This window comes from Argiope bruennichi, chromosome 7 (assembly GCF_947563725.1).
Source record: "Argiope bruennichi chromosome 7, qqArgBrue1.1, whole genome shotgun sequence".
NCBI classification, from domain to species: Eukaryota; Metazoa; Arthropoda; class Arachnida; order Araneae; family Araneidae; genus Argiope; species Argiope bruennichi.
Window position 1 is genome coordinate 69,846,954 of NC_079157.1, and position 25,881 is coordinate 69,872,834.

The 25,881-nt window shown below is 30.3% G+C and overlaps 1 protein-coding gene across 3 annotated transcripts in view; it reads right to left on the reverse strand.

The window, feature by feature from the left end:
- The window catches only part of LOC129975678 (neurexin-1-like), a 373,471-nt gene that overhangs the window by 127,971 nt on the left and 219,619 nt on the right, over positions 1 to 25,881 (reverse strand). For all 3 annotated transcript variants that reach the window (XM_056088803.1, XM_056088801.1, XM_056088802.1), the window contains exon 5: positions 6,518 to 6,849. In XM_056088803.1, the coding sequence (XP_055944778.1) occupies positions 6,518 to 6,849 (332 nt within the window). The remainder of the gene's footprint in view (positions 1 to 6,517; positions 6,850 to 25,881) is intronic.

Below are 25,881 nucleotides of genomic sequence, written 5' to 3' on the forward strand. Positions count from 1 at the left end.
AAAAGCGGCAATTTTTTAAAAATATTTTATTGCATGAATTTCAACAACAGATTTTACTGTTGAACTGAAATTCAGACTTTTTCATTGTTCCACGAAATATTTAATTAAGCAATTTTCTGCGTTTACTAAAGTTTAGTTATATTAAATTCCTATTTAGAAACAACGTCAAGGCTATTTGGGATGGATCTCGTCATTTGAAATCGCAGACAGACGACGAGAACGACACCTGAACTGGTATTTCTTCTCTAAACTTTTGCTCTACACCACAGAGTGAATGTTTGATCCCTATAGATTTACCGTGCGTCAGACCTGCTTACACGACGATTCTGTCGTGGAATCGAATCTCGAACTTAGAAACCTCTGGCCACAAAGCAAAGATTTTATCATCAGTCCATCTCGGTTCCTTTAATTATTAAAAGATGAAAAAAATTCTGTTTCTGTTAAAATTCTGTTTTGCATGTGGAATAAGAAAATGAAGTTAATAGTATCATGAAAATTAGAGGATAAATGAATTGACATTTAAGTTTATAATAACACAATGATATCATCAGATTTGAGTCTAATAAAATGGCTCATATAATGGTATGAATAAAATGAATGGTATAGATAAATAAAATGGCTCAATGAATGGTATAGATAAAAAGCTATTAAATAACATTACTTTGGCGGTTGTTACAATTTGATTCTTCGAAATACTTTCTTGGAAAAATCATGAAATATATGCATAAAAATATTGGAAATACATGCAGCCAATATTTCCGCCAAATTTGCTGATTGTCAAAGGCTAAATAAATAAAAAAAATTTCATTTCAAAACGAATAATATAATTGAAAAGTGAAAATATAAATATAATTATTGAGTAATTTTACAATTTTTTAACACAAAATCTCAATTGGAAAAGAAAAGGAAAAAAAAAATGCTACGCATTTTAAGATCAAGACCGTAGGGCATTATTCAGCTGCAGCAGTGGTGGTTAGGATTCTGAAGAAATGATTCGCCAAAATGTTGTTACTTTAATATTATAAAATTTAAGATATCACTTTCTATAACTAGAAATTTTATTTTTCGATATTTAATTATGTTTAATTATCAATGAAATAACGTTACAATTAAAATATTTCTATTAAGACTTCTTTAAGTTAACTATTTTAATATTTTAATAATTAATAATTAAAGAGAATAAGAAATAATAAGTAGAAATTATTAAAATAATTGGCAAATAATTAGAATATTCATTTCAATTAGGATTAATTCTGCTTTTGGTTCGTTTTATTCAATACTTAACTTGATGTTGCACAGTAATTTGAGTTTGCATCACTACTATTTCTACATTTTTATTTTTATAAATATTTAAATTTGATTAATTAAATTACCATTCTGACAATATTAATCATTTATTAATTGCTTCAACCCTTTAAAAGGGCCATTTTTTTCTAGTCATATTATGTTAAAATATTTTTAGGCTTTAAATTAGAATAAGAAACCGGATTCATTTAGCTTATTAGATAAATTTAATTTGATTAATTAATTAATTTGGTTAATTAATAATTAAGTAACAAATCAAGACACATCATTTTGTGTGAGATAAAGAACTAAAGCATCTAAGTTTCTGACTTACTAAAAAAATTTGTCAGAAATTATGTAGGTTGGCATAAGTACAAAGAACTTATGCCATATAATAAAGATAATAAAAAGAACTTATGCCAACCTACATCATTTCATACAAAGATTGATAAATTTGGTGGGAGGCATACTTCCCACGGCCAAAGAAATGATTAAAATAATTAACTAATTAACATGTGATGAATGTATTTGCATTACTGCTATTTTTGGAAAAAATAATAACTTCGAAATTGTTTAATAAGACTCTTTACAAGCCATATACTTGAGAAAAAAAAACATTTTTTATGAAAAATTCTCGCTGAACACTAAATGTTTAAACATTTTTAATTTTAATATAAAATTATTTTTAATATGTCACTGTTTTCTTTTACCCTAATTTACATCGATTATACAACTTATGCTGAAAAATTTTCAAATAATTTAGACACGTTAAAAATGGAATAAGATCATTCTTTGATTAGACGGAAATATGATAAAGGAAACAAAATGGAATACTTTTCCCCATCAATTTCTTCATATATTAATGTAATAGGGATATACTGTGTTTGGCTTCGTTACATAAGAAATAAATAATGAATTTCAGACCTTTCACTACTAACGAAATAAATTGACTTAGATGTACCATTTTGGTTTAAATATCATATGCTAAATTTCACCCATCTAGAATGTTGCGTTTTTTTGTTAGCGAATTCACATACAATAACGGGCAAACCGATTGACAGGTTTAATACAAAACTTTAAATGCCCAATTTCTTGATTCCATGTTATCGTATTGTATATAAACGAATGGTCAGATAGACAGATTTCTTCGAATTTTGTCAAAAATTTCATAGATATCTGCAAGTTTACAAACGGCATGTCAACTTTCATCAGACTAATTCATAGAACATTCACAAATAAATGAGAGGCCAGACCCCATTCTAAAAATGTTTTTTCTTCGGACTCAGTGATTTGAATTGTATAGATTCATCCAAATCTGGAAGTCGAATGTTTTTTAAAGATTGCAATGCATTCTACTTCTATTCTTTGTACCAAAATCATAAAAAAATGAGGATAAATAAGTTTCCAAAGCAATAAATATAGTATATTTGCTATGTGCTTTATGAAACTTTAGATTAAATATTTTAATGATATATAAGCAGGTTATTCAAACGATTTTTTTTTGTATTCGAATAACCTCGGTAAAGGCGACGTCGTTGTTTATTTACGAGAAAATATCGATGCCTCAGGAAAAATCGTTTTGTGTATTGTAGCGAAAAGTGAATCCATTGTGCGTTCAGTGCATTGTAAGTTAGATGAAGAACCATCCCATCATAAATGGCTTTACAGCAGGTACAAGAAATTTCTTGTAGATGATTGTATATTTAAAAAGGAAGCGCCGTTTGTCCTCGAATGCCTGATGAAAATGTTGAGCGTATTCGAACTGCTTTCAAATCTAACTGACGAATCTCATTCAGTCAGGTAGAATAAGTGGAGAGTTTAAAATTTCGCAACCAAAGAAATAGCATGTTCACAAAAGCCACTGTTATTGCAATCGTTTCAGTAACCAGGAACCAATCAATTACCTGACGAATGTGTGTGGTGGTGGGGTGGACTTCCGATTTGATGTCTGTCGCATAACAGATGGAACTTGTGTTAAATGCCTAGATTAGAACTTTGACTCTCCCTCTAACCCATGGATGTATCGTGTCTATATCTATTGTTGTTCATTAGAAATACATATTATAAATCTGCTTCTTCTTTTTGAATAATCATTTGTTTACGATACGACACACACACAAACACCACTGCTTGTCTTTTAGTTTGTTTGTTTATCGTCAAAATGTAAACACAATAACTCAGAAAAACGACAAATTAGATTAATAAAATTTGGCATATTATGTTATAATGAGAAGTCAAAATATACATAAAAATTTTGAATCAAATCCGTCGAAGAATCGATTATTTGTTGGTCTTTGTTGTTTAGATGTATATGAAAGTATTAAAAACATAACGAATCAGATAGATGAAATTTGGTTTGTGGATTTGACATCACAATTGAAGATTTGCATTAAATTTTGGATCGAATCAATTATGGGAAAGAGATCCAAAATACGTTATCAATTTTCTTCACGTCAATATGATTATCAGTGTTCCACTTCATTCTAACACTCGTATTGGCATCAATTTCCTTACATAAAATAACACATTTGGTGCAAGAAAGCTGAAGAACAACATTGCCGTAGGCTACAGAAGCGCATGATGTAATTGCTTAAATGATCTCTTTTTATTATTGAGAAGCAAGGACTAAAGGCAGAAGAAACGAATGATTAATTTACTAGCATGAAAAAAAGTAATTTACCTAAGATTTAATTTCATAAATTATCGGAAAATGCATACTGTTTGCTTTAATAATAATGTAACTAATATAATGAAGTTTTTGTAATATCACAGACATTCAACAGCAAGTATGGAAAAAATAATTAGAAAAGGTCATATTCTGTTAAAAAGAACCTTTCATACGTAACTGTTTTTAAGTAATAAAATAAATTATTTTAACTATTTCAATAAAAGAAAAACGAAACCTTTATGGAATTAAATTAGGAGAAGAAAGATTCGGGAAGAAATAATTAAAAAGAAACGATTTTTCGCAAGAATGTTAACTCTGTCCCACACTAGACAAACTCCTTGTGCCAGAAAATAATTAAGTTCCAAAGGATAGAATCAACACCGGAAAAGTTAAAAAAAAAATCGATTCTTCTTCTTTAATGACTCGCCTCTACTTTGTACAAGAAATTATAGATAATTGTGGCATCATCACCGTCATTGGCTAAGCAGTAATAACAATAATGGATTAAGTATACCTTTTGGAAGATCCTAAACAGAATGATTCGCATATCGGTTTTGTATCGTTGCCAACAAAATAAAGAGTTCTTTTTTTCTTTGTCTGTTGCTTACCAAAAATGATTGCCTTAATTTCCAAATTTATATGGCTAATTCTGCTATTATAAGAATTTCCATAAAAATTTATTTTGTCTAGTTGTCTAGTTACTTAACCAGAAATAAAAAAAAAAGATACGAATATTTAATCTAAAACATCGGAGCATAATATTTTAAGAATCATTCATCTGTAGTATTTTTTAAAAATTTACACTTATTCATAGCAATGGTAACAAAAAAAAGTATTTAATATTGAAAACAACGTGCTTGTGTAAAAGCAGTTATTAAATTAATGAATAATATTTTTGTGAAATATAAAGGAGGCGATTTACGTTAAAATTAATTTACTAATAAAATAAATTTTCTATCTTCATTTTTTGGAAGGTTCTGCGGAGAAGCGCCTTAATTGAATTTAATTTTTAATTAAAATTCTAATTGAAATCTAAAAAAATCGCACTCCCACAACCTCCAGTGTATACATGTGCTGAATTGAGTAGCTAAAGTCAAACAGTCTAACCTGTAGCGGGACAACACACACACACACACACACACACACACACACACACACACACACACACACACACACACACACACACACACACACACACACACACACACACACACACACACACACACACAGAGAGAGAGAGAGAGAGAGAGAGAGAGAGAGATACAACCATCTTTATTATTAGCAGAAATAAAGTTTAAGACTCCATATTGCCCTACAATTACATTTGCATACAATAATATTATTGAATCAGATGTTCGGTGTTTATAAATGTTTTCCTAACTAAGTGAATATAGTGAATATATAGGAACCTGACCAACTGCACTTGAGAAAATGTCAATTTTATGATAATACTCTATAATCAATTGAATTTGAGTATCTTTCACAATTATTTATTTGTCAACTAAAAAAAAAAATTTTTTTTTTTTTTTTTTTTTGCGGCTTCCTCTCTACCTAGAGCTGCCTAATCAGAAATTCGCCACTGAAGGAGAATGTAATTAACAGGACATTAAAAACATATGATTAACAAGAGTTAAATGGCATTAACTGATAGTATTTACGATTTTCGAAGGAAGCGAAAAAAATGATTTATTTTATGAAATATATCAAAATCTTTTCGGCTTTTGTATTAGTAAAAAGCAACATATGAGCCACTTTTATTTCCCAGAACATCCACAGAAGTCCCAACAATGACCGAATGAGGAAAATACGTGAAGGATTTTGCAGATAGCGTTGGTTATAAAGGAAGTACCAATTGAGCAGTACGTCTTCTTAATTCTTTATATGTAAATATCTATAAAAAAAATTCAAATTCCGTCCATTAGCTAGTTATACGGTGGATTACTGTAAAAACTAAATAATTCCAAAAAAATTTAGATTAATTTCTTAAAGAATTAAACAATTAAAACAATGTGTGAGAGTTAAGAATTTGAAATTTGGATTTCCTGCGTAGTAAGTCTCTTAGAAAGGAAAATAGTTTTACAGATAAAATAATGGATGCTGACCAATGACCTTCGCCCTTACTGACAAACTTCGCGACAAAAATGAAAAACACAGAATCATGGCAATAGCTCCATCAGGACATGAGTACCAACTTTAATTTTAGAACATTCTAGATCTATAAAAATTGGAGGCGCGCGACCGGAAATCAGCTAATAGCAAGCAGTAAGTCGAAAGACGTGAGGAGTTGAGCGAAGTCTCACTTAGAAGTATTGGTCTGTTTTTTTTTTTTTTTTTCTTCTTCTTTCTTTGTACTGATACGGTTGTTTAATAAAGATTTTCTGTTGGCGGACTACTGTTTACTGAAGGTGTTGATCTTGCATTCGCTTCGGCTGTGTTTTACTACTATGAAATCGTTTTTTAGTGTAGAATAAAGCGCTTTTATCCATTACTTAAAATAATCATCTCTCTTCAGAGAGTGCCTCGATTACTCTGTAAGATGTTATGAAAGAGTTTAAATAGACTCACCTCTCTCACTTTTCTGTGAATGACGATTTTATGCCACTGGTTGTCATCGAACCTCACTTTGGAGGGACGAACCACCTTCTCAACATGACCGGAACCCAATTTAGTGTGGACCGCGATCCCTCCACCCTTCAGTGAAACATGCAGGAAATCTTCAGTGCCTGTCCCATGGATGCCCATGTCGGCAGCAAAAAACAGGAGTCCTGCGGACTGTCTGCTGCGGAACTGCAGTGAGACCTGGTCACTCCAGCTGACCAGGGGCTCGCCGCCGCTGCCTCGTACATCGAAATGGAGATACTCCTCTCCTGTGAAGGTTGCTTCAGATGGAGGACGCTCTGAAAAGAAAAGAAAAAGAATAAATTTAATAACACGCTTTTATTAGTGTACTAAAAATATAATTTTTTATATATATTTTAATCTTTTAATTTATGAAATTATTCTAATTTAATTCATTTAATTCCTTTCTTAATTGATAATTCATTAGTATAAATATTATGGTATATAAAAATAATTTGTATTACAAGTTTGCTACCAGGTGTCACCACTAGTAGAGAATCAAAATTTAATAATATTAATTGATTAGCCAAATTTTGAAATTATTATTAAGTTTTAAAAATTTTTAAATAGCGTGGCCTCGACAAGAATACACAAATTGTATGAAATTTCAAGGCTGTAGCATATGAGGAAGGGAAAAATTGGCAACAAATTGATTACCTGAAAAAACTCAGGAATTAGTTCACACATTCACTAATTTTAGAAAAATGCTAATTAGGAGAGCAACCAAACGATTGCATTATAAGTTTCGTGTGTCTGCTCATGTCATGCCTTGACTCATCTTAGGGTTAAATTCTGTAACAACTGGGTTGAGTTGCATTTACGATTAATAAAATGGGACATCCTAGCCCAAAAGGGTGCTGTTCGACTTAATAATTCATTATTTATTATTAACATGCAAGGATATCATCATCATAATCATAGTTAATTAATTTGAAGAAAGATTGGTTAATGTGTTGAGCCGAGCATTGTCAAGTCATTACGCACCTTCATTAACACCTTTCGTAAATTATTTTTTATACTTCATATAAATTATTTATGTTTACATTATTATATTAATATGCTTTATACGATATTCAAGCATGTAAACACATAAGGAATGCTGATTTCTTAATTTAACTTAGTCAAGATAGTTTTAAATGTTCGCTTTGGCATGTCGATATTTTAAGAATTTGTTTCACAGAACGCAAGTGTACTCTCCCCCCCCCCCCCCCAATTATTTCATTCATTACTTTAGCATACAAATAGGTATTTAATGAAATGAAGTATTATATACTTTAATGATAACATATATATTTATTTTATAATATAAAATTTCTTTTGACATTGTTTGAATTTTTAATAGACCATATTTCAGTCCAGCATCCCGTTGATTTTATAATTAAGATTCTGAAATGTTTCAAATAATATTCAATGCCTTCATAATAAAAAATTAGAAAGATAAAGCATAGTTATAATCCCCAGGAGCATTTATAGAACGCATTCAAAATTGCGTCTATAAGCGTTATTCACGGAGCGATATATATGTAAATATCATTTTAGTACAAAATATAGAGAATTTCTAGAAAAAGCATTCTGTTTTCTCTTTTTATTGACAAACAAAGCTGTTTCCTATATCTATTTCAATGGCATTTCCGCGCAATATTTCCACGTGAATGCGATTTATTTTCTACGTTTTTCTAGAAACGTTTCTACATTTTTCTATCTCTAGATATTCCCTATGTCGAACAATTGGAAGAAATTCCATTTCAAAATGTTGCCATAAATATGTTTTTACAAAATTGTTTATTATTTTTTTTTTGAGAAGAAGCAGTAATAATAAAACTCTGGACCTCATTTTAGAATTATTCAAATTCCTGCGTCGTAGAAGTTTAATTTTAAAAGCCATCAAGTGTCATTTATTTGATATTTGTTGGACGCCCATGATAGCTTATATAATTTTCAGTTAATTGAGTCAATAATATTAGATTACTGACTCAATTATCTGTCTTACGTTATAATGGAATTACGTTATTCCATTATAAATAGAGAATAAGAGAAATGTCCAAAGATGCATTTTACTACAGGCATCATTTTATTGAGAAACCCAAAGCCCTTTTAAGGACAATTCTTTTTTTATTATGCTACTGCTAACACTATTTGTAACAGAACTCCCTACTGATTCTGCTTTAAGGTAATACAATTTATTCTACTGTAAATATACGATGCATTTTAGACACGATAATGTAATCAATGAATGCGAGATCGTAGTAACAGAACAAAATAAGTGAACAGAAATTAAATTGTTTCACGCTGAAATGCGATATAGCAATACAGGCAGCGATGAATTTCTAAATTAATTATCTAAATTAATTGATGTTGACGTACGCGCTGAGGGACTGTTAGACAGCCTTTCTGCTGAGGGATTTCATAAATGGCATTTAATATTTCATATGAATATCATTCCACTCCATTGTAGTATTTATTTCTTACTTCATGGAGTCAAAATAATTTTAATATTATATTTATTATATATATAATGAAAAATAATAAATGAAAATTTAAAATGCAAATGTATAATTTTTTTTAAAAAAAACTAAACAGTTTCATCAACATGAAATGAAAAACCCACAAATGTATTTATTGCTTTTAAAGTTTCATAGATCTGCAAAAGATTATGCTATTTTTTTATAGATAATGAAGTTAAAAATTCTCCTGCATTGCGACTAACAAAATTTATTTAAACAAATAAAAGAGTTATCAGTTCAATAGGATTGATGGAATTAAAATGAATTTCAGTTGCAATATCACAAAAATATGTATAAACATAAAACAATTCCATATTTCTTCCAGTAAAATTTAAATAAAATTGCCTTAAAAATTTGTAAAGCTCAAAAGCTGTCCTTTTAAAATAATTACCTGATTAGTGACTACATTCAAAATTACCAATCAGAGGAAGTGGAGTATCCAAAACTCTCTCGTATATTCTTTACAAAAGATGCTATACCACAGGCGTACAATAGTTGCCAAATATGAACCTTTGGCGTCAATTTAGCCTTTTTACTGAATCTATTGTGTTGGCGGTTTTTTTGGCTATTAATCCCTAGAATGCAGTTAGTATCCTAAAATCGAATTTATGTTTTAGACGCGTTTTTCACAACCGACTGAAACAGAATTACAATCGTGTCACAAAACCACATATCAAATTTGATATATTTAAGTCTTTGTATTTTTGAGTTATCGCATTTAATTGCTACTGACAGACGAACAGACAGACGAACAACCCCTTATTATATTAGGCTCAAAATACAGTAGGTAGCTACATTATAGATGCTAAATTTGAGCATCGAATTTTTTCCATTTAGCTCTTCTCGCTTAATACTTACTGTATTAACTTATATTCAAACAGTCGAACAGACAGACTTTCTCTGAATGGACACTGCTCACAATTTGATATAAATCCACCAATTTGATGTAAAGACCGTATACCAAATTTCATTCATCCAGTTCAAAGCGTTTCTTACTTATCTTTGTCACAGACATTTTCCAAAAATGTGTTTTCCAACCCCAGGGAATGCTAAAACGTGAAGATTCGTCAAAACTTCGAATTCGAGTTTTTTGACGATTACACTACTTTTTCTATATTTTGTATACAAGAAAGTAAAAATTAAAACATAAAATCAACGTAATACAAATAAAACATTTCATTCCATTCTATTAATCGTAAATTAATTTAATCATAACTTATATTCCTTTTTTAAAAGATAAACAATAACGACAGTAACAAACAATAACAAAGATAACAATAACAAACGCTTAACTGAATAAGTTTCAATCAAAACGGACCGAATAATAAAAGATACCACCAGTTCTTTAATTCAGTGCTTTTCGAGTGCATGCAGTTCATCTACTTCGTTCAATTCCTCTCTAAAAATTAATATTACAAATCTTTATTCATTCTGCAGATTTTAGTAGAACAGATAATATTTATGAAAGAAAAGGCTAGATGCTTAAAAAAAATACTTTTATTTATCCCGTGTAGCTTGTTTCCTCAATATCGTTACATATAATCCTTACAACTAAGTTTTTTTATACAAAATAATTACATGGCAAATTTGACAGATGTAAGTCCAACGGTTGGCCTTTTAAAATATTTCGAGCATAAGCCTGTGAAGCAAGCAACAAATATATCGCAACACGCAGTTTGCAATATCCAGATCATAAACATTAGGACGTTAAAAAAAGCTTCACCCATAAAGCATACATTTTCCATTCAAGTCAAATTTATTTATGAAAATATTAATATATTTCAAGTAATTTAAGATCGCTGTCGGAGACAATACTTTTCGTTTATTCATTTTACATTAAATCCTAAAAGTAAATTAATTCAAAAGAGAATAAATAAATTGTAATATGCAGACGACAATTTTTGTAATCTGAATAATCTTAATGATGCGAGTAATATTAGAAACTTTAAAAGTTAAAGTTATTTTCCTGATAATAAGTTCCAATTTCTTTTTAAAATAAAATATTATAAAACATTATAATATATATTAGAATAATTTAATGCTATTTCCGACGTTTATAAAATGTAAAAATAATCAACGATTACTTTATCTAATTATTTAATTAGTTAATTATATTTTTGTGATATATTATATTGCGGTTAATACATTAGCTAAGTGAATGGCATCAGGTATCAGATTTCCTTTTTGTCAGATTCGCTGTAAAACTTGGAGTAATAATTACTATATGGATATTAAGTAAACTGCTCATTAATATGTTTTAAAAGCTTTTAATTTCTAACGTTCGATGTTTATTTACCACCAAAATTATTTTATTTCGTATCAGATATCCAATATCTGATTTAATGAATTATTTAATATCTGATCCAATATCTGATTTAATGAAGTATTTAAATATTGAGTAAATTACTGCGATGTATTTATTTGTTTAAAACATCTGCTGAAAATTATTTCACTGCAGACGATTTTTAAATTTATTCATTTCATGCATTATGAATGGATTATGGTTGATTATATAACAAGATGTTTTGGAAAATTGTAGCCGAATATTATTCGAGGATTTTGTGTTCGATATCTATGAGAAATGAGTTGCATTTTTATGAAGAATAAAGAAATAAAACAAATATAATTTTGCTACTTCGTTTCTCATTTTTTAACTTATCATTTAAAATTGTTTACTGATGTATTACTATATAATGAAACCTCTTTAGTAATTTGATGTCAATTTATTTATTCCTATTCATTTCAATGTTTAAATATATTCTCATAATTTTCAAAGGTATTTTTTAATGCTTCGTTTAAAACCACAAGAAAAAAAACATTTTATGGTCACAAATTGAATTCGCATAAATATAATCCAAAATCAAACATTTTTGATTACGGAAATTTAATAGAACTTTTTTTATTCAAAATTATAATCTGAGGATTTACTTGTAAACTTTTTTAATCAAGAAGGATAAAAAGCAAGAAAAGCCATTGCATCAAAGGCTACTATTTTAATTACCGTAAGTTATAATAAAATGGCTGAAAATATCGCAATATCTGTAACAAAGAAATATTAATTCATTATATAACATGAAATAAAAATTCTATAAGAGTACAATAAAAGAGTTGGAATTAAAATTACATCAGATTCAATTATTTGTTTTTAAATTATTCTAAGTTCTCTTAATATCGTTAAAAATTATAAATATAATAATATTCTAAAGAGATTATGAAGAACTTTATAGAAAGGAATATATATCATTTTATTGTTTCGTTAAATTATTTTAAAATAAAATAAAATGACTCAAATATATCGTGTTGTAACTAAGATTGGAATTCATCTTTCCAGGAGCAGTATTTCGAAAGACTTACTGAAGAGATTTTTACTGCATTTCGTATTATATGTTTTTATTATTGTTGTTGGGAAAAAAACTATTTCATGACGATATATATTCAAAAAATGGCATCTTCTAGCACAGAAAAAATCCAACCAAAGCAGCTAAAAAAATTACCCGTCTTAGCCCTTGCCATTAATCATAATTCGTATTCGCTTCTTTTAAGAACAACAACAGCGATTAATAACAAACGTTTTAGCGGATCCAAATGAATAGGTCCGAACAAACAGCAGAGCGAAAAGATTGAAGATGCCACCACCTCTATAATTCAGAGGATGAGTGTTTTTTTGTTCAACCTCACTGAAAATCAGCTGCGCAGGGCTTCATCCATTCTGCTGGATTCAATAAAACAAATAAAAACAAATGATGCCACTCTGCAGAGAACGAGGATGGATACCGAACAAAGGAAGTTTTTTTCCCCGCGCTTTTCTATGTAGTTCGTGCACCCGCATTGTTCGAGAACAAGAAAATTGGATAAACACTCGTGGATTGACAAAACACTCGACGCCCCCTAAGAACACTCCATTAATATCCATTAGAGCCTGGCAGGAGGGTTGAGATAACAAGTGGCCTAAGTGGAACAAGGATTGTCGATTTCGAGAGCGATCCTAAATCTGGATTCGAAAGTTGGTATAAGTTCTCTTTGAGTAATGCAGCTGTTAGTTCAAACATTTCGTTATTTCTGAAAATGGAAGATCTATATGCAATGAGAATTTTCTTACGCCAAAAACTACTCTTCTATTTTTTACCAAACACAAATAATGGTTAATATATTAATTTTTATGGTAGATGAAAAAATGATTTCGTCATCGATTAGTTATTTTTGTATTTTTGTTATAAATGTAGAATGGAGCATGAAATAATCATAATAAGGCAAATGAGACAGATTTCACAATTACACGATAAACTGCGCATGTCATATAACATAACATTACTCGATGCTATCAGTAACATCATATTGTTTTCATTTCAGAAAATTTCGGAATGTATTCTAAATTTTAATTTACACGGCAAACTCGACCTGTATCACGTGAGCATGGATTAATGTTATTATAGAATGAATAAAATTCGAATAAATTAGAGGTGAAAATTAGAATAAGTTATATTACTTGTTCACTTTAAAGTAACGGTTTGTAGTATCTAATTTAAGAACGAAATCGAAATATTGCAATAAATGCTCGAGCCCCTCTCATGGAAAAGACCATGCATATCACAAGTTAAATGGCAGACCACTGTGTAATAAAAATATGATCACATAATCTTAACTGAGATAACCGTGAAAACTTTTCCAAATAAGCGAAACTAAATTTTATTAATATTGAATCAATGTTTTTTTTTAAGTATTACATGTCTCTATTAAATGAATATCTAATGTTAAGGTAATAAATGATATGAAAAATTGGCCTGAAAAGTTTTTGTCACGCGGGTGACGTAACCAAATCTGTGGAGAAAGAAAAAATGTATGTCCTATGACATGAAGATTAATTTTCTAATCAAATGAAGCCCAGATAATATTTATTTCTGACAAAATATGGAAAATATGATAGATTATTTTAAAAGTCTACCCTGATAAAGAATAAGTACTTTGATTTAAAAAATTTGAAGTCCCCTATTTCTTGCTGAAATAAATATCACTTATGCTGCCCATACAGAATGATGGTGCATACTTGTGCAACTGTAACCACTATCATACAACTAGATTGGTATGAGCCAAAATGGTATCCAGGCTATTACATAGAAATTACAATCAATCTTTTGAATTTTTCCAAAAAGAATGTAGTGTTCCAAAAATTCTCAAACGGGGTATTTCATTACCTTCTATGAAGATCAGTGCGAATTATCTTTAAACAATATCCATACAGTTTGGAGTATATCCGTGAAATGAAATCTCATAGCTTTATCATTTGCCACAAATTCGCTAAATCGGCATTTATTGAAATAGCGTGACTGGCTTCAAGCTGTGCTTTGGTTTGATTAAATGGATTTTCTACCTACTGTCAGTTCTCACGCATAAATTGCATTTACCAATTCAATTTCAATCACCAAATTATCATTGTGTTTTGCTAATATTACCAATAAAATTACCATATTACAAAAGTTCGATGGCCCATTTTGAAAAATTCCATCTATCTTGCCAATCGTCAAGTGATTACTTATTGAAATTTTTAATTCAAAAATTTAAAGCAAACAAATTTTTACGGAACAATCAACCAACAAAATTTGAAGCCAACATTCCTTTTGTTTCACGTCCAAAAAGTAGTCGACTCTCACTATCGCCACAGTATTGCAATTATTCAACACTATCATACAGCAAAGGTGATATAACAAATGCAATTTTATTATTTATACTACAAACACACACTACTGTATAATGCATTGAGTCCAGAAAATATAATGCCTTTGTTTAATAATCTCAGCATCAGCAAAAAGTTAAATCTTTTATTACAAAAAAAAGTGGCTGCACTCCTTTTTTTTTTCTAATATCCGAAGTATACAAACAGAAATTATAGTAATCGTAAAAAAGTACCAGATTTGAACGAATCTATGTTTCAGACCTTTCTGAGTCTGAAAAATATATTTTTGAAATAATGTCTGTTTGAGAACACGATTACACGAAAACGAGTTGAACTAGACGAATGAAATATGGTACATGAACTTATAAAAAAATTGTGGATTTCTGTGAAATTTTGAATGAAATCCATTCAAAAGAAGTCTGTCTGTCTATTCAAATACTAGAAAACTCCATAACTACGAAATATAAAGGGCTAGGTAGACGAAATTAGGTATACAAGTTTAGCATCTAAAATTTGGATTCTTTTCAAATTTTTAACCAAATCTGTCAAAAAGTAGACCGTCTGTTAGTCTGTATTTTAGCATATACGTAAATTCGAAATCTAAAAAACGCAATGACTTAAATGAATGAAATTTGGTATGTGATCTTTTAACTACACCTGTAATTCTGTATCAAATTTTGGTTTTAATCAGTCGAACAAAAAGGCGTCCAAAATACATTTTCGATTTTCTAGTATTTGTGCACTGACCGTATGCCAGTATCGTCAAAAATGTCCCCAAGCATCATAAGCCAGATTTACGCCAGGGATAAATATTTCTTAATGTTCGCCAATGCCATGTAATTAATAAACAAGTACGACTTAATTTACTGTATTATGAAATACATAATTATCCCATGTGGAACCGAAAATAAAACTTTGAATACACATGGCATTCACAGATTTGTCCAGGGTATGCGAAAAGGGAAGGAAGATGATACCTGAATTAGAAAGAAAGTGAGAAAATTTTGTGAAGACCACCCTTGTTGTTTCTTCTTTTTTTCATTAGTCCATTTTTTTTGGGAGAGGAGATCACAGATACCGTTAAAAACAATTTTGTTATACCGAGTATATTTGCAGTATAAAACAACGAACACGACTGCCACTGTATGCAATCACTTTCATGTAAATGGAGTCCTACTGCCTATTGCCGAGATTGTACAATGGCTGCTGAATTAAAAAAAATGATGATAATCGGCTTCGCAATCAATCCTTCCTGCATACATTTCTTTTTAAATCTCCCAGCCTGATTGGCATCTTGTAGCTTCAAACTGACAGATTCTAGAAATCAAATTGTACTGTAATTCAAACCAAACATTTTCAGTGACAGTGATACTGAAAAATGCCATCTAGCATTTTGTATTTGTCGAAACGAAACAATATCTTGCTTAATATTTCCTAGTAAGACAGCTGTCATGCTGAATAAATATTGCACAATGCAATTTGATTATGCTAGTGACGTGTTAGTGTATTTCGCGGTCCTAAGCAATTGTACTGACTAGCGCCCTCTACGTACGAACTCAAAAAAAAAAAAAATGATTAGAACGAGAGAAATTGTGATGGAGTGACGTGAGGATGAGTGGTGTTATGTGGTAAGACGATGTGTGTGTGTGATGTGTTTCATGGAATATGGCATATGGCCTCAGATTATGGCCCATTTAATGCTGAAACAACTTTATATCATTTATATATGTGTACCTGTGATGTGTGTAGTTAATTACTTATTAAAACACATTGCACTAAAAAGTTGTTGGCTATTATTAATTGATTATTATTTGTTGAATATTATTTGCTTTTAAGAGACGTCACACAATGCCCATTACAATATCCTTAAAATAACATGATCAGTTTAGTTTGCACGTTTCGGACATTTTTTTACAAATTAATGATTTATTATAGGCAAATATTTTTCTTTTGTAAATATTGTTACAAATCTGTAATTTTGCTACCCGGCACGAATAGTGTCATCGTGGGAAAAACCTTTAAAATGGTTGTGAGATCTGTCCTGTGCGTGCTGAGCTTGGCGACAGGTGACTTGGCGACGAATTTGGCGAGTTTGGTGACTAAATGGATAATACTAGAAAGTTCGAGAACTTTCACGATCCATCCACTAAGACCCGAGATACAGCCAGGTACGCCCCGATTGGTCTGGAAGATTCTAGCCCCGCCTCCCGGAACTATAAAAGACAGGCACTCTGAAGCTGCAGGGAAGTCGTGTGTGAAAGTAGTCGGAGTCGCCGACAAATAAAAGATTTGAGAGGATTTGACAGCAAGCAAGCTGCTTTATTAGCGATTAAGAGCGCTGCGTTATTATGATTGACTGGCGGTATTTGCAGAAAATAATTTTGTAACAATATGTATTTATTTTTATTATTCCAGATTTTATATTATAATCCCTGACTGCCTAATCATCTCCGTTTGTGAAAAACAGTATGTAAATAGACGTTTTGAGTTTAAAAATATTCTAAAAAACTACATAAACATAATGAAACGTATAGGAGCTTGACCAATTGATAAAATGTTGATATTATCCTAATACCTTATTATTCATAAAATTTGCGTGTTTTGCAGACATTTATTTGCAACTGAAAAATAAATTTTAAAAATCGATTTGCTTGCAACCGTCTCACAACTTAGCTGCCCTAGGCAGCTGCCTAGTCTGTCAAATTGAAAATTCATCCCTGGATAATACAGTAACATTTAACATAAAGGCAAGTGCTCCAGAGCTGCTGGAATTATTTAATTCATGAATCGCACTCCCATGTTAATTTCACATTGTTCAAACAAGTTTAAAAAGAAAAATTGGAGCGGATGAGAAAGATGAATATTTGTTTTAACTAAAATATTCTAGTTTGCTAATGCAAAGTCCATGATAATAATTCTGATCAAACATTGAATACTAAGCAGTATTCTATAAAAGTGATTTATTAAAAAATGAGTCGAGTGCTATTCAACGTACGTTAACAATTTTGATAATGGTTTGATAATGAATAGTCTGGCTTTGCAAAGAACAGTTTCAAACAATTATTATGCAGATTATGAGGGGCTTCTTAAAAGCGCCCACATATATTACTGGGCCTCCTTCTGAAATGTTCTGTCTTTTTCGTCTCGTAAATAAATAAATCAACCCCCCCCCCCCGCAAAACCCTTTTTCATTTGATGGTAATCATCCGTATTAACTTTCTGGAAGCGCGCCAAAAATATTCGTTTGTTTACTCAGAGAAGCATTACCCAGAATGCTTTAAAATGAAAATGGCGGTTAGAACAACAAACAAAACAAGAAGTAATGGAAAAGAGCGCTGGAAAAGAAATTATGGAACGGTGAAAAACAATCGTCTCATTTGCATAGCATATTTAAATTGCGTTTAAATCTGCATAAGTTGGAATTATTTTGCGGCATTTTTCATGGAATAAAATTCCTTTTTTTTTTTTTTTGTGTTGATAAAAGTTATCGCTTTTCATTGTGAAGTTGACATTGCCGCCATTTTATTTTCAAAGCAGAAGAAAACACAAATATCGCATTCGAGCAAATATAAAGCCCTTTTCGAAATAGGATAAGTAATGGCAACCATTTATTTGCTAATGTGGCCACATTTTACAAGGAATGAGAAGTATGCGATGATATTTTCCGAAAAATGTCTAAGTAGTGTAAATGATACTTTTCTAAACTTTAATTTACGTAAGTTACTCAAAGTTCTGCTCTAAAATAAATAACTCATTTGTCAACCATTATTAAATTCAGAAGTCAGTTTACTCTACGATAATTTGTAAAATCATTAATAAAATGGCATGATCTTAAATATAAAGCTGGAATAGGAACACTTCAAAATCATATTGCATCTAACATTAGAAATATATCTACGAAATTTTTGTTAAAATGTTTTATTAGGTTAAGAAACCAAAAATACTTTTAAATCTTATCCAGAAATGAGCAATTCAGTAAAAGCCGTTTTCAAAATGTTGAAATGAATACATACAGAAACGCTTACATTTTATTAAATTCTTACATTCAACATTAAATGTTACAACTTTCATAACTTTACCTGAATTTCATTAGCAGTATTTGCTGAAAGAGTAAGCAAGATCTGGCATTAGTAACATTTTTGCTAATCAATTTGAAATATTGAGTTGCGTCGTGCAAAAACTCTTTATTAGCAACTTTTCCGTTTAAACTATGCATTAGGTGTTATTAAACATGCAGAAAGACTCAGCTGTTGGCATAGCAGAACATATTTTTACTTAATTTTGTTTAACTTGATAATTCATTTGTAAAGATGGAATATGATAATCGGTTTATCGCTTATTTATTGACATATTAAAATTTTAAAATATTTTACACTTTGTATTCTCAATGACGAAACACCATTTCAAATTCGTGAGTCGTTGAAATCAGACCATTGTGCAAAAGCATCTTATACAGCACCAGATTTTAATAAAGTCCTGTTAATAGCTTTATACTTGTTTTGCTTATTGTGTACACCAGTCTTACTAATGAATTAGAATCCCGTTGCATCATGGTATCATTAAAAACTTAATGCATTTGTAATCTACTACAATTTGCTCGTTTGTTGTAATATATTTTTGCTTTCGGATCTCTCATGTAAACAATAAAGCATAATCAGTGAACTCTTTCCTCTTTAGGTTTCAATAAAGGGAGAAAATGACGCATTAAATATTTAATGAAATTGAAAACAAATTGATTTTTATATTAACAATGAAATCTATAGATAAAAATATGCAATATTTTGTTTTTAAACAAAATTGTCAACTTTCAGGGGAAAATTTTAGGCAAATTAAATTGGTGTTTAAAAATTGTTAATTTAAAAAAAAATGTAAAAATAAGTTTTGAAAATTAACATTTCTACAACTTATTACAGAAAAAGAATCAAATCTTGCACAGTTTTTAATTAATTAAATGTTAATTAAAAAACAGCTAAGTATACAAAAGCATATATTTACTATATTTGGTAGATGTAACTGAAAGAGTCTAGCGCCAACACACATACATTCATCTTTATTAGTGATAGAGAAGCATTGATTTTATATTTGCAGTAGCTGTCTTTATTACGTATTTTTCAAAATTTAATAAAAATAAAATTTCTCAATTTTTCGTTCCAAATAACTTGATTTTTTCGCAGAGTTTTACATCAATCCACTGCTCTCATATTTTGCTTCATATCGAATACATTTCTCACCAGATGGCGCTTTAAATGCTAACCATGATGCCAACACAAGATGCACATTGCCTTCTAACTATTCAGTCCGTAATTAATTCCGAATCCAACCTAGTTACAATCCAACTGTAATAACTGAATGCTGCAGCAAAGCTCATATCATTACCGGCATTAACCTTCGCAAAGCTAACGTTGATTTGATGACATGTTAAGAATGCGGATATTTTAATACTGTTACTAATTTCCATCCATCATAGTGGAATATTTCATAAGGTATAAATTGAAATAATTGGAATTCCGTTGCAGATTCGGAAAGTGCAGGAATATATAGTATCTTGGTCCAGATTTAAGCTCAAGCTGAAATTTTGTTAATTAAGGCTTCCGATCCGCAGATAATGCCAGCTCGGTGAGTTTACGGACCTTCTAGGACTAATCACAAATGTTTGCGTTTATACTGAGGATGTAATGTAAAGTTAAATCCTGTTTAAAGTATAATTCAGTTTGAATTCCAGCGGACTTCGGTTTGCTCGGAGTCACTGAAGTTAAATCCTTATCATTAGCGAAACATTTGTCTTAAATGCAGTAAAATAAGGATTGCATTCGAAGACGAATATGGAGCTAGTTGTAATTACTTTATTTTGTGTTTTGATAATTTAATGCAACTTACTTTATGATCTCTTTGGTACAATTCGGTTTTAATGGCAATCATAAAACGCCAAGAAAAAATTTCGCCAAGTTTTAAAAATATATTCAAGTGCATTATTATTTATTATGAAAAATTTTGAATGTACGAATTATATGCCATATATAGTTCGGCGATTGAAATCGCTAAATTGGCGAAATTTTTTTTCTTGGCGCTTTTTGGTCACTGTTACAACTGACAAGTACCTCTCCTTAAAAAAAGTATCATCTTTATAAATTGCCTTTTGCACGCAATAATTTCGGAATTTCCAAAAGCGCCTAAGGCGGTGTTATAAAAGCGACGAATACACAATATAACAGTTTTTTTTAAAACCTCAGTTTCGATTTAGTTCTATGTGAAAGTTGAAAACCTTTCAAATGTCTTTTTTTTCTCCAGATTATAAGGAACTAGATGGCTTTAGAGACCAGTTTGTTCAAATTGACTTTTTAGACTGTTAAATGATTAATATGGAAAGCATTAAAAACATTTCTCATTTGATACGATTGAAAAATACGAATTTTATTGAATAAGTTTACTGAAAATTAAAAAAGTGTTGTGATTTATGGCACTTTACAAACCCGCTGACAGTTATCTGTAAGCGAGTTAAGCCGCGTGAACTCTCTTGTTTTTACAGTAGCGCCAACCAGGCCAAGAGTACGACTTAGCTACTCACGCTTCACAACCCTTTTTACGGGGTGGACTTCATACATTTCATTCACTCATGCACAGATCGTAATCTAGATTTGAATCAGAGAACGATCACCTCTGAACTAGTAATTGCTAAAATTATATCGCTTATATTTAAAATTCCTTATATTTTTGTTCTTTTGTTATATCTCTTTTGTTCTTAAATTTATATATATATATAAGTTTATCTTTTATTCTTCTGCTGTTGATTATTTAATATCTTTCTACTGTAAGCGTGACAGCGACGGAATCGATTTTTTTTTTTTTTTTTTTTTTTTTTGCAAAAACGTGCATCAAAGCTTGCGCAAATTGAGCGCACCAAATTTTGCACAAATTTTTTTCATCAAAGCTTGATTTGTTAACCCCAATTTTTGGTGGCATTTTATACTGGTAAACTATTATGTGTGTTTGTACAGAACAGGAAAACAAACCCACAAAAAGAATTCATTATAAATAGTGCCAAAAATAGAACTTATTACTTCATTAAAAGAGGTTTGATTAAAATTTCCTAATTAATTATCTTTCATTGAATTTGGTCTTGTTATTAGTAATAAATACTTCATTTTTGACTTAATTCGTAATTCTGGGGATGAGAGTGCAGAAAGTTTAAGAAATCCTATTCTAATAATAAAAGAGAATTTGTATCTGTATATGTTGCCGCTGTAAAGTACTGAAGGACTAGACGCTTTGTTGAGATGGCGATTGAAACTAAATTTAGTTGGTGCCGAGTGGCAACGTGGAGAAAGAAGCGTGGAGCGGAATGAGGAGTCTGCTGAAAAAGAAACACCGGAAGGAATAGCTTATTAAAATTTAAAAATGTTTCATGTTTAAATGTTAGTCTTTGTAAAGTTGTGTAATGTAGTGATCGTCCCTATGTGTCAAAAAGAAATAAACCAATTCGGTTTAAAAATCGGCCTGTTTCTTTGGAATAATCTAACGCTACCATATTACACCGCCCTATAAGACAAATCGTTTTATATGGAGGCACCAAATTTGGCATAGATATACTTTATAAGGTGAAAATGTCTGCTTTGGAGTGATTTTTTGAATTTTCAATGAATATAAAATTATTCGAGATTTTGGCATTTATCCAATCGCTCTCAAAATATCTCCTCTGGAAAATATTATTATTATTAAGGTTGTCAGTGACGATAATGTAATTTCATTTTCTATATCCTTCTGTAAAATCCTCAGATATAGCAGAATCCTTCATCCTTAGCTTTTAGCATTGAAAAAAGATCACATGATTAAATATTTGATGAAACCATGAAAACAGTTTGAATCTTACTACAACAATGAAATTTTAGTTGAAAATTATGCAAAATAATATTATACTTCAAAATTGACAAAATTCAGGAAAATTGTACATAACAGTAAAATTTGTATCATTGGTATTACTAATTAATATTTCATTGGTACAATTTTTTAAATGTTAAATTATTGGCAAACGTATTTGTTAAATTCTTGCAAAATGTATTTGTTAAATAATTGTTTTAATTTTTGAATGCTATATTGCAATTTTGTGTCAACAAGAGAATAGTTTTATTTTTAATGGCCTTTTAATCTTACTGGACTAGACTTTATTAGGAAAGTTCTGTAAGCAGAACAGGTGTAAGGGAATTAAAATAACACATTAAAATTTGATGCCTAAAAATATTTTGTTTGCAAGAACCTTTAATATCAAGGTATGCATAAAAGATTTAAAACACACAGCCAGTATTCCAGGAGAACTAAATAGTTTTTAAAGGCGGCTAATTGTATGTGAAAATAGTATAATTCCAGTAAAAGTGCAGTAGAATTACGAGAACTGAAAATGGGAATGTTAAGTTGTCGAATTACAAACATTACAGAGGGAACCGATTTAGTTTTCGAATTTAATGAACATCTTTCAGGGGAGGGGGGGATGTGACGTCATAGTAGAACGTAGGATAACATATAATTAGATTTTAAATGCAATAGGTAATATATTTGCCCGATGTTCTTAACATCATGTAAACTTATTACTTTAGTTTAAGTTATTAAACTATCAGAATGTTAAGGCCTTGAATTTATGAATTTTAAAGATCCATGTGTAATTCAAATAATGATTTTTTTTCTAAAATTATAATAATTTTATACTGATGAGTATAAAAATTAATATCGTTAAATGAATTGAAAGCTTTTCGATCCTTGTTTGTAGTCAACTGGCTAATTTTTTTTTAAGAAGACAAAAAAAAAATCATAAAAATTTTATCTATATGAAATTATTATACATAAAAAGACATCACTAAAACAGATATGGATATGCTAAGATATTTTTCAATCTATCTTCTATCATAAAATTTGATCAAAAATCAAATGTCGCTAAATCACAAATATAAGGATTTTATGTTTCTTTAAGAGAGACAAAACTATTTATTATTAAATACAAATAAAATAATAAATCAACAATTTTTAATCTCTTCATATTTAATGCCAAATTTCTACAATAATTTTTATTGCATTTTCTATCTAGTAATTTTGTTTTAACAAAATGCACTCCCTCCCCCTTTTATTTTTGAAGAAGATGCACATCACAAATTGCAAATCATTGGTAAATCATCAACATAACGAAAAGAAGATTAAAATAAAATTTAGCCAGATAAATTGAGAATAGTGATGGCATTTTTATACAAAATTAGTATAACTTTTTCTTGTTTACAGTCTTGAAAAAGTTGAACAAGTAGGAGACATTGTCTATCTTCCAAAGGATTTTATTTATTACATCACCAAACCTTTAAGTCATTCAGAAAGCTTCCTCGCTTAATTCGCCCATTATTTTTAAAGCAAGCTTTTATTACTTAGATTAATTCGGTGAAACGAGCATACAATCAACTTTGATATCTTGACAAATAATCTCAAACGCCCCTTCTCATCAGCGAATTCGCGTTCCAATAATTTAAAACCTGTTTAAAAATTCCATAAATAATTGACAAACTAAAAACTCAAGTTCACTCGCTACTTTTATATTTTTAATCAACATGCATCGCCAAAAGCAGCATATTCGTAATCTTAATTAAACTTTTATGTTTCCCTAGCTTACAAATCTTGCTTATTAAATAAAGTTACTCGAGCTACCACCTCGTAAATTTTTGTTTTCGTCCATTAACTATTAAGAACCTTAGATATATCGAAACATCAGCCGCTCCCCCCCCCTCCCTCTTACGCTAAGGTATGCATTTAGACGAAGAAACGACCTTGGCAACGCCCTCATCTTGAAGGGGGAGGGGGGAAAGAGAAGTGAATTCATGAGTATCATCGACCCTCGGGATTGTCATGGCAACCTGCTAGAAACACAGGAGTAGGTTCGTCCTAAAGCTGCCTTGTTCTCCGGGTGATTAACATCGCCAATTACATCGCCTTAAAATTCCCCATTTACCTTCCCGCCAAACTTGGCGATAAATTCCGGTTTCGATTAAGATTAAGATAGGCAGTTTTCGTGCGGTGTAGAATTTCTGAGCGGGAATCGTTAAAGCTTTTGTTCTTCTCATTTTGTAGTAAATGAGACGAAATGAATTGAATTTGGTTTAAGGAAATGTTTCTGAAAGACCGAGTAGGTCGTTTGTTTTGGGATGGATTAATGACTTATTTGTGACTTTTTAGTTTCAGGGCAACGAACAAAGTAGTCAAAGTTAATGGTGTACCGCTGATTTTGCACCACCACATAAGATGAATTTAAATATAATTTGATTTTTTTAAAGAAGAGAATGAAAAGAATTTAATTTTTGTTCAGGAGTCAGTTCATCGCAAAGATAAATTTGGGTTAAAAGAGAAAATTTCTCACATAAGAATTCTCATCAAAAGAAAAGATTTAAATCAATGAAAAAAAAAACAAAAAAAGAATCCGTTTTTTTACTAAAGAAAAAAATTGATGAACATTTGATAATAACTAGGAGTTTAAATAAATGTATGCGAAGCGCGCAACGCAGCGATATGTTAAAAATACGAGTAATTTAGAAAATTTAAAAATACCAGATTTGAAATTCAGTTACAAAAATGTATGTTGTTTTAACGGATGAAAGATGTTTGAATTAATTATATCACGAGGCCGTTTTGGGATCTTGAGAAAATGAGATCATAAGAACAAAGATTTTGAAGAAGTTACATGGGATGGTGCGGAAGTATGGAGGAAGGATTCCAGCTCAAGTGTCGTCCTCATCATCTAACCGTGGTTCCAAATTACAAGATTTGTCTCAAAATAGCCCTATTTTGGCTTTAAAACGGGACGATAAATAACTAAAGTAAACCTGAAGAAATTACGAAAATGAGGCAGTTTAAAAAAAACTTGGCTAGGCTATTTTTAGTATAAATCAAGAGTATTGCGCGAAACTTCATATTTGACAACAATGGGGCATTTATCGCTCGCATCAACTGCTGGATATAAAATACTTTGAATTATTTAAAACGCATCAGCTATAGAATCCAAATGAAAGAACCAAAGAATAAGAATGTTCAAATGGTAAGTTCGGAAAGCAAAATATTGTTTTTGAGGGCAAGTCCCCTTTTTTTCAACTATGATTTACGACATGCTAATATTG